General features: G+C 42.1%; 1 protein-coding gene across 1 annotated transcript in view; it reads left to right on the top strand.

Moving 5' to 3' along the window:
* The first annotated feature begins 262 nt into the window (after window positions 1–262).
* UTRN (utrophin) overlaps window positions 263–10,841 on the top strand; it is a 704,039-nt gene continuing 693,460 nt past the window's right edge. Inside the window, exon 1 of the mRNA XM_006891679.1 lies at window positions 263–433. Within this exon, the coding sequence (XP_006891741.1) occupies window positions 355–433 (79 nt within the window). The 5' untranslated portion in view covers window positions 263–354. The remainder of the gene's footprint in view (window positions 434–10,841) is intronic.

The raw sequence follows: 10,841 nt of genomic DNA, 5'->3' as shown, positions 1-10,841 counted from the left end.
TCACAGCGGACAGAGGGGCTGGTGTAAGACCAGGCGTGTCCCGTTCTGTTGTGCGCGAATTGCCCTGAATTGGGGAGTGGCGGAGAGGGGTGTGTGTTCAGTGGAAGTGCCTGATTTAATGGCTGCTAGCTAGAGATCATTGTGATGGCACAGGACAGGAGAAGGTCAGCTCTCTTGTTCGTGGGGTTGCTGTGAGCCACAGAGGGCCTAACAGCAACAGGAACAGTGTGTATGAGCTTAATATTTTCCCTTTTCTTTTTAGGTATTGATGTCAAGTTGGACCATTGTAGAAAATAGAAAGTCTTAAAAAGAAGACCTGATAAAGCCTTTGGATTACACTGAAGCTGACCAAAGATGGCCAAGTACGGAGAACACGAGGCCCAGCCCGAGGATGGACAGAATGAGTTTAGTGACATCATTAAGTGCAGATCTGGTAGGTAATGGAAACTTAAGAAATTTGTGCATTGTTATTTGCAGACTGTTTAGAAGATACAGCCTTGCTCGGCTTGGTTTTTTGCATCTTTTCTGTGAAGCAGCCTACTTCTGAGACGCTTACACCCGCTGCTGTCCAGTCAACTCCAAGTCTGACTGCTCAGCTTCCAAGGCTGAAATCTTCGTGGACGGAGACTGCGCGTCTTTCCCTCTCTGAGCAGCTGTGGGATTTGAACTTCTGACCTTTTGTTCAGCAGTTTTGTTTTGTTTTTGTTAGCAGTGCTATACCACCTGGGCTCCTTTATTGGGAAGCTTAACTCTTGACGAATGATGATTCTGTTGTAAAATGTAGTGTCTCTACGTGTCCTGTCTGTTCCTTACCCTGATTTTTTTTTTCCTTACCCTGATTTTGTCTCTTCTTGTGTTGACGGCCATTGCCCAGTGAAACGGTGACCCAGTTGCAATTCATTTTGAAGAAAATCAAGCCCGCTGTTGTTCAGTCAGTTCTGATTTACTATAACCCTCAATTACCTTACTGGGAGCAGATAGCCTCACTGTCATCTATGGTGTAGCTGGTGGATTCAAACCACCAACCTTACCTTTCCCAGCCTAACATGTAACCTAAATGATTTTCTCCCCCTCATCTCCTGAAATTGAAGGAAGTCTATGATTACATTAAGAAGTACCATAGTTTCTGGCAGGATAGATCTTCTTAGTTTTTTACTTTATTATCTGATGTCTTCGCTCAACCTTTGACTTCCTTTTTGAAATTCTTTATGTGCCCTTAAAGTCATGGTTTTCACCTAGGTAATCTAATAAACTCGATGAAAAGAGATTCATGATTTTCACATGACCCTCTTAATCAGACCTGCGTAGACCGCCACTGCCTCCAACTTTTTAAAATAGCTGATTGCTATTTGACTCTGGCTGCACACATGCACCAGTTGGGGAGTTTTATAAAATTACAGAGTTACCTTGTCTCCACTTCAGATCTATTGAATGAGAATTTCTGTATTTTTACGAAACAAGCTTCAGATATGATTCTGAGACAAAGCCAGGAGTACACACAGGCTGTTGAACCTGATGCTTCCCTGAATGATGGCTTCAGGTCCTGGTGGACTTGCTGGGAAGTTCTCCTTCGTCTGAAGAGCCTGTGCCTCTGACCAAGTTTGCAGGCTTAGTGGGGAGCTGATGGAACAGGCTGAACACTTCTGAGCTTTGGAAATCACCCAGAGCCCTGCTTTGAGAATGAACACTATACTTCATTAACTTTGAGAGAGTTGCTTTGAAATATACAATTACATCCAGGGCCGCTTTGAAAACCAGAAAGGAACCCAAGACTTTTTTGTTGTGGTCATGTAGGTCAACTTTGTCTTACATTGTTTTTGTTGTGTACCCTTGAGTCAAGTCAGGACCCGCCCAGAGAGGACCCTCCAGAGGGTTTTCAGAGGCAGTGAAAGGCATAGGAGGACATTGCCCATCCTCCCACGGAGCAGCTGGTGGATTCAAACTACATGCCTTTGGAATGACAGCATAGCATTTTACCGCTAGGCTACCATAGCTTCCTTATCTTAAATTAGGAGTGTATTTTTTTTTTAATTATTTCAAACTATAGAAATAGGAATTGAAAGAAACTATCTTAAGAGATACATTTCCCCCTATGATACTAGCTAGTTGGTAAGGACATTAGTTATTATAGACTTGGCTGTACTATATGGTGATTATTGTGTAAGTTGAGGGGTCTGTTGGGGGTACAGCTTAATATCCTGTTTTAAGACATGGTGCGAGGATGTTCTTTATTCTTCTAAAATTGCTTTGCTTTTTAAATAACTTGCTAGTATAGAATACTGTGTAGATAAAAACGATTATTAATATCCTCTTAAGAGTTCAGAATGCATATCCAGAAATACATAAATGTAACAGTAAAAGGGAACACAGATAATTTATGTCATCTCTGCTTGCTATCATCTATGAATTGTGAAAAGATGTATTCTTAAAACATTTTTTTAGTTTCCATTATTATTAGACCATTGGTATTTGTATTTATGTACTTTATGTCCTTAGGAGTAATTAAATAACTTTAAAAATACTAACTTTAGGACATATATTTCAAAACAGTAAGCTTAAAATTATTATTTTAAAAGAGTGACAGTTTTCATACACTGCTTGGGGATAGTTTGACAAAACATATTTTAAACATGTGTGTTTAAACTGGCCTTGAGAGCCTGTTTTTATCCATTTTTTCCCCCTGGAGAATAAGCAAAGACATATAAGAAGGATGTGTGTATATATATCTCTCTATCTCTATCTATATATCTATATCTATAATATATATAATAGCATGTATTAGTATGTATAATAGTCATTCTTGTATCTAAACAAGTATGTAAAAGAAAACTAAATCATATTTTTACCAAGTAGATTCTGTTACCTTTATACAGAGGGAACTCTGGTGGCTTAGTGGTAAAAAGCTGGACTGCAATCCCCAAGGCATGTGGTTTGAATCCATCAGCTGCTCTGTGAGAGATGGCTGGCAGTCTCTCCCCCCATGTGCTATTTACTGCTGCTGAAAACCCACTAGAGGGTCAGCTGTGAGCCAATTCGGACTTGACAGCATACAACAATATGATACGTTCTTAATCTGTTGATGTGCATTATTAACTCGTTCATGTGAACAACTTTTTTGTAAAACAAGGAAAAAACCAGTTAACAGTGTACATCCTGAAATGTTAACAGTAGTCACCTCTGCATGTTAGTTATGTTAGAGTTAATAGTTTTTATTATTTTGCTGTTATGTAATTTCTCAAGTTCTTTAGTGAACTTGTATTACCTAGTTGTCCATTTTAAAGGGCTCTCAAGTTGCTTAGAATATTATCATGCCAAGGCTGTGACTATTACTTTTTGTATATGTGGCATCTACTTCAAAACACACTGAAAAATTAGCTGTTGCATATCTGAATTGTGAATCAGCATTCTTTTGGTTGGATTATGTTACAAAAGCCAGTAGATAAATTTGGATTTGAATGGGCCTGTTAGTCCTCCAGGACACTTTTTATTTCTTTTAATTACAGTTGTGATGTCTCATGGAACAGGTTAAATTTATAGATAGAAAAGAGATTTTTTTTTTAGTCTAGGTTAAGATGAAGGGCTCTACTACTTATGATACATACTTTTAAAGATTCTCCCGGGACATGTATCTACTGAATTTGTTCTCTTTCTTTTTTTTTTAAAAAAGTGAATATTTTCCCAAAGAGGAAGTTTAATTCTAATCTGCCTCTCTAGGTTTTGTCTTCTTTTTGGAAAAGATGTTTTATTTGTACATGTGAAGAGATGGTGAGAAAATAAGGTGGAAAGAAATGTAATAGATAATTTTAATTTCTTGGTTTGTGAAGATTTAACTCCTTCCCTCTAATCCCTGAATGTGGACTAATTGAAAGTCTGTTGTCATGAAGGTATTTGTAGATTTTATGTTAAATTACTAGGATTACTTGTATTTCCCATTTTTAGTATTAACTTGCATGCTGTCTGTGTTTGGTGTTTTTTTTTAAGGTTTATTTACTATTTAAATAAACATGGAGTTCAGAGGGTGAGTAGTGAGATATTACTGTTGTTCTTGGGTTGATTCTGATTCATAGTGACTTACACGTGTGTAAGTGGCACTGGGTCCCCTTGGGTTTTCAGTGATGACCTGAAGCGCCTGCTGCAGAGTGTCAAGGACTGCAGCCTACAATATGGATTGAGGCTCAATGTCACGAAGACAAAGATTCTCACCACTGGACCAATTGGCAGCATCAGGATGGATGGGGAAGAGATTGAGATTGTACACAGCTTTAGTTTGCTTGGCTCCACAGTCAACAGTCTTAGCACCTGGCAGCCAGGAAATTAAAAGGCGCATTGCCATGAGAAAGTGTGCTGTTAGGGACCTCTCCAAAGTACTGAAGAGCAGTGGTGTCTCTCTGGAGACTAAGGTGCGTCTGATACAGGCCACGGTCTTTGCAATCACTTGTTATGCATCAGAGAGTTGGACAATGACCAAGGAGGATAGAAGGAGAATTGATGCCTTTGAGCTGTGGTGCTGGAGAAGAGTATTGAGAATACCATGGGCTGCTAGGAAAACAAACAGATTTGTCCTGCAAAGGGTTAAACCGGGTGGCTCCTTGAAGGCAAGGATTCTGAGGCTCCGTCTAACATACTTTGGACATGTTGTGAGGAGAGACAGGTCCTTGGAGAAGGACATCATGCTTGGGAGGGTGGAGGGACAGCGCAGGAGAGGAAGGACCTCTATGAGGTGGATTGATTCAGTGACTGGGATAATTGGGATGGGAGTGTCAGAGACAGTGCGATTGGCACAGGACAGAGCAGAGTTTAGGGCTGTTGTACATAGGGTCGCTATGAGTCGCAAGCGACTCGATGGCACATAACAACAACAACAACCTTTCAGACGAAGGTCCCCAAGTTTATCCTTTGAGTCCCCTCTGGGTGGATTAGAACCTCCAGCCTTGCAGCTAGGAGTTGAGCGGCTGTTTGCTCCTCCTGAGAACTTTACAGTTTCAAGAATATAAGTGCCACATTTCTTTATGGCCATACTACATTGACCTTGCATTTTGGTGAGTTTTAGTAAAAGATTTGAAAGTAGGGCAACTTGAATGCTTAAGAGTTTGGTGTTGTATTAAAGTACCCTTCTTTCCTAATTTAAACCACTTGTGGCTGTTGTTGTTTTGTCCCATTGAGTCAGAACAGTCCCATAGCTAATCCTCCAGCAGATTTTTAGAGGCAGCAAATCACACAGGAGGAAACTGCCCGTCTTTCTCCCACAGAGCAGCTGGCAACACAGCTCTTTGCCATTAGGCCTCTGGGCTCTCTGGTTGTGACTGAGTCTAAGTCACTGTGACCCCATATGTGTTGGTGTCAGGAAAACTGTGTTCCGTAGGATTTTATGCGCTGGTTTTTTTTGAAGGACACCACACCATCCTTCTTCTAAGATGCCTCCAGGTGGGCTCAGCCTCTAGCCATTGGGTTTATAGCCATGCACTTTCATTGTGAACAACCCCCTAGAATATTCCAACTTGAAGACATGCAGTTCGAAGTCACCAGTGGCTGTATCACTGGCAGCCTGGATTAGTAGACTACAGGAAGCTTAAGAAATGAGTAAATTCTGGCGAGCTTTGGTGGCCTGGTGGCAAGAAGCTGCACGGCAGTTCCAGGGGTGCACGGTTTGAATCCACCAGATTCTCTGCTGGAGGCAAAGGAACAATCTCCTCCTGTACCCATCCGATCTGATTTGACGGTACACACAAAAAACAATTTTAAAAAAAATGAGTGAATTCTTTGGAAGAGTCGGCTAAGCCAATGCAGTTTTAAAAAGTGAAATGTATTTGCCAATGGAGTATGTGAGATGTTGGAGCATTTTAAGCATGAAATACGAAAATGAGTTGGAATGCGTGTAAATTAAACAACACTCTTAATACTATTTCATTCAGTAGTGCAATTTAAAGCTATTCAGATGGAATAAGTCATCATTTTCTGCTGTTCTCAGTGCTGCTGTGGCCAGTTTTTGCCCAAACTCACAAAACCCACTGCCATTGAGCCACTGCCAACTCCAAGTGACCCCGTGAAGAGAGCCTAATTGCTCCTTTGGGTTGCCAAAGCTTTCATTTTTCAGAAGCAGATTGCCACATTTTCCTCCTGTCATATAGACAGTGATCTAGTAATTGGAAAGACTGGCACGAATTGGATGCATCTTAGTCCTCAAACTGACATCACTACTTCTCAATACTTTGAGAAGGTCTCTAACTGCAGATTTTCGTAGTGCAGCATGTCTCCTTATTTCCTGATTGCTGGTACCAAGGGTGTTAATTGTGGATCCAAGCAAGATGAAGCTGTTCACCGTTTCAGTCTCCTCTCCATCCATCATGACGTTGCCTATTGGTCCAGTTGTTAGAATCTTAGTTTTCCTGACATTGAGATAAATCCATATCGAAGGTTGCATTCCTTGATCTTCTGCAACAAGTACTTCAAGCCCTCCTCACTTTCAGCAAGCAAGGCTGTGTCATTTGCATAATGCAGGTTACTAATGAGTCTCCCTCCATTTCTGATGCCACACTCCATCTCACACAGTTCAGCTTTTTGGATAATTTTCTCAGCATGCAGATTGAATAGGTATGGAGAGAGAATACAACCTTGACACACTCCCTCCCCAATTCCAAACCAGTGAGTGCTCCCCTGCTCCATTTGTACACCAGCCTCCTGGTCCAGGTATAGGTTCCGCATGAGCACAATCAAGTGCTCTGAGAGGCCCATTCTTCTCAATGTCAGCCACACCTTGTCATGATTCACACAGTCAAATGCCTTTGCATAGTCAATAAAGCACAAATAGACATTCTTCTGGTGTTCCTTACTTTCAGACAGGATCCATCTGGCATCCACAATGAGATCCCTAGTGCCATGGCCTTGTTTAAATCCTGCTTGAACTTCTGACAGCTCCCTATCTATGTACTCTTCTAGCTGATTTTGAATAATTTTCAGCAATATTTTGCTTGCATGTGATAGCAGTGATATTGATAGTTTTCACATTCAGTTGGATCATTTTTCTTGGGAATAGGAACAAATATGGACCTCTTCCAATCCATTGGGCAGACAGCTGTCCTCCAAATTTCCTGGCGTAAACTGATGAGTGCACCCAAGGCTGCATCTGTTAAGTGAAACAAGTCAGCTGGTATCCCATCCATTCCTGGGACCTTATTTTTTTGCCAATGCCTTACTAGCTATGCATTCGAGACCTGGACAACAATAAGGATAATGAATAAGAAAAAAAAATTGACCCCTTTGAGCTGTGGTGTTGGAGAAGAGCACTGAACATCCCATGGACAGCCAAGAGAATGAACAGATGTATCTTGGATAGAGTGCAGCTGGGATGCTCTTTAGAGACAAGAATGATGGGGCTTCTTCTCACATACTTTGGACATGTTGCTAGGAGGTGCTGTTCCTGGGCGAGGGACATGATGTTGGGAAGAGTGGAGAGTCAGCAAAGGAGAGGAAGACCCTCAACCAGGTGGGCTGATATGACTTCTGCAACGGGCTCTTGTGTGTCAGGAAGCGTGAGGATGGTGCAGGACAGAACAGGATTCAGATCTTTTGTTTATAGGCTCTCCCTGAGTTGTGCTTGACTTGATGGCACCTAACAACAACAACAACAACAACAACAAAGAGATGGTGGGTTTGAATTGCCAACCTTTTGTTTAGCAGCCGTGCACCTAACTGCTGTACCACTGCGGCTCCTAGTTTTAGCTCAGAGGCCTTTAAAGAATCCTCTAGATTCATGTGTGATAACTAGGTGCACATGGAGTTTTGACAACTTGGAGATTAGAAACAGGCTTTCAGAGAGGAAGAGACTCCTTGAGTGAATTAGTCAGATAAGCCCCACCTTGTTGTATTAGTGAGATGCCTCTGAAAACTCTTATGAAAATGATAATTACAGAAAGTCTTCAGGCCTTTTGTTCATAGGGTTGCGATGAGTCGTGCTCAACTTGACAGCAGTCAACACCAACATATCCTTTAAGGAAGCATGATTGCAACACTTTCATATTTTATTCTTTCCTCATAGCTCTTGTTTCATCCTGAGAGCTCACCTTGTGAGTTTCGCTTAGCCATGCTTTCCTCATGGTCACCAGCCTCTGCTTGCACTCCTTGCTGGATGGCAGTGGTGGTGGTGGTCCAGTTCTAGCACCTACAATTTACTGAACATGTCCTGTGTGCATGCAGTGTATGGTGCTAAGAGTTTAGTGCTCCTGACCACTTCTTGAGAGATGATGAATCTAGGCACGCAGAAGTAATTGGCTGCAGAAGGCAGTTATGCTGACCTCACGACTTTTGCACATCCGTCCTCTGTCTGTCTTTGCCTGGCTGTCTCCTCCTTGTCATTGAGACCTAGTTTTAAATGTCACCTCCTTTGAGTGTGTGTGTGTGTGTGTGTGTGTGTATGTAAAGAAACCTGTGGTTTAAGAGGTATAATTTCCTGTATTGTCCTGATTACTTTCTGATATTCTGGTTTTTTAAATAAACATATCCTCTAGAATTTAACTCCAAAATAGGGATCTTTTCAAGCCCAATGCTCAGCTCCTAGTAAGTGATACATGGTTGTTCAATAAAAAATCTACAGAGCTAGAAAATGCTAGAGCATGGATTAGAACTCAGCGGAGCCAGTTTCCAGAAACCCTGCATTTCACTAACCTCTGTATAATGACTAACATGTAACTCAGTGTTAATCCCCCAGCTGTTACCTGGCAGGTCATTGGTTCAAACCCACCAGTTGCTCAGCTGGAGGAAAGAGCTGGTGGTCTGTTGCAGGGAAGATTAGTCTTGGAAACACCACGAAGAGTTCTCCTCTGGTCTCTAGAGCTGCTATGAGTTGACATTGATTGGATGGCGGTAGTGAAAGCGTAGCGACCAGATCACCTTCCAGTCGTTTGGTGGCACCTCTGTCTTGTACATGTTTTGCACGGCATTAATTATGTATTACGTGTTGCTCTCTTTCTTTGCGGTGACCAGGTTGGGACCCTGGGCGGTGAGATAAAGCTCTAGGCTTCTGGTTAGCACCACAGTCCTGTGTGAGGAGGGCCTCGTGCAGGAGGCTGCCGACGGCTCCCATGTCTCTGACACCCTTCCTCATGTTCAGCTGGGCTCCCTTTCTCCATTCACTTAGTGAAGGAGAAAGTATCAGAGGACAGGCCTTTCTCTCAGTGGAAGGCAGAAAGATTGATAGCCTGTTCCTGACGTGAAATCCCTTTTCTCTGTTCCCCTGACGATTGCTTCAAGGCTTTTAACTGGCTGGTGAAGAAAGGTAGTGGATTTCAGATGTACTGAGATTTGGCGCAGCTCAAAGCCTGGTCTGCTGCCCAGATAGGTATCTGTGGCACTGAAAGAGCAGGTGGAGGTGGGTGGGGAGGGCGGGCAAGGGAGACCGGTCAAATACAAATAAAGCAAATGACTTCCTAGGAAATATTATACCTGGGTACGTTTATAACAGCCTCCTAGAAATACGCTGTATTTGGATTACAGCAAACTTTACCCAACACAATTTAGTTTTATGACAGTTGTGAGGAAGATGACCTTATTTGTGTATTTTTCGGAGATCTTTCTTTAGGAAAGGCAATGGGTTCAGGTGTAGTGAGGAAACCATTGGTCTACTTTTTTATTTTCCATTATTTAAAGGAGTATTTAGAAGAGTGTTTTGGTGTGTTTGATTTTTTTTCTGAAGAGCTCACAGGGTTGTGAAAAAGATCTCCCTTCTCTCCTGAAGCTTTACTTGGCTACTTGGCTGAGATGTACCTGGGCTTTGAAGGGAGGCCTTTGAGCAGGTTGGTGTTTTTCCACAAACCCTGGGGATTGGTGGTGATGGGTAGTCATGCTGCTGGAAATTCAACATTCAACACAGGAGAGCTGCCTGGTCTTGCAATGACTGAGAAAACCTTCCCAACTCTGTCACCTCATTACATGGAACTGGTCCACTCGTAAGAAAGCTTTCTTTATTATCGTGACTCTGATGATCTTCCGCTCTGACTGTAAATGTTCAAAGGCCGCTATGGCAAAGGTGAACTACTGAGAATGGTTCTGAGGAAGTGGCCCTGTGCCTTGATCATATGGGCAGAGTACACAGCTCACTTTTACTGATATGATAATGTCCCGGGAACAAGGGAACATACAAGACCGTCTGAGCAGTTGTAAATATTTGTTAAAATTTATTTTCACCCTTGGAGAGAGGATACTCAAGTGACTTCCACGGCTCTGGCTTGATCTCTTCTCCTTTAAGCTTTGTGTGGAAGAATTGGGGTTTGCTTTCTTATTATTTTCTTAAACGTTCTTGTACACTTTAAAGGTTTAATATCCTATAAACTCATTGTAGCGTTTCAAATATGAGTCAGTGGGAAGGGCTTTTAAATATCTCTACTTCCTCACGAGATAATGACATGAGGAACACGATCTCTAGACCCGACCCTGGAGGACTTTTGCTTTTGCACGCTTTGCCTCTGGGTTTAGATACGCCAGCTCTGGGGAGCGGGTAAAGGTCCCAGCTTTCGTGTGATATTCCACGCGTGCCTCTGAATGTCAAATGAAATAAAACAGAAAGCCATTTGCCATTGAGCCAGCTCAGATTTATGGCAATGTTAAGCTTGCCAGAGTAGAGCAGGGGTGACTTGTGAAGGACCCTTACACGGTGGTTCAGCAAACCTTTCTTTTGAGGCACTCCTGGGTGGATTCAAACCTTCAACTTTTTTTTTTTGTGATTGTATCATTTTTTAAAAAAAGTTTTTATTTATTTATTTATTTTATGTGTGTACCATCAAATTGGATCTGACTGGTACAGGAGGCGATTGTTCCTCCTTCTTCAGCAGAGCATCTGGTGGATTTGA

Source organism: Elephantulus edwardii, unplaced genomic scaffold (assembly GCF_000299155.1).
Source record: "Elephantulus edwardii isolate Elephantulus edwardi_28Jun2011 unplaced genomic scaffold, EleEdw1.0 scaffold00102, whole genome shotgun sequence".
Lineage (NCBI taxonomy): Eukaryota > Metazoa > Chordata > Mammalia > Macroscelidea > Macroscelididae > Elephantulus > Elephantulus edwardii.
The sequence above is the reverse complement of the archived record's forward strand: the minus strand, read 5'-3'. Positions and strand labels throughout refer to the sequence as shown.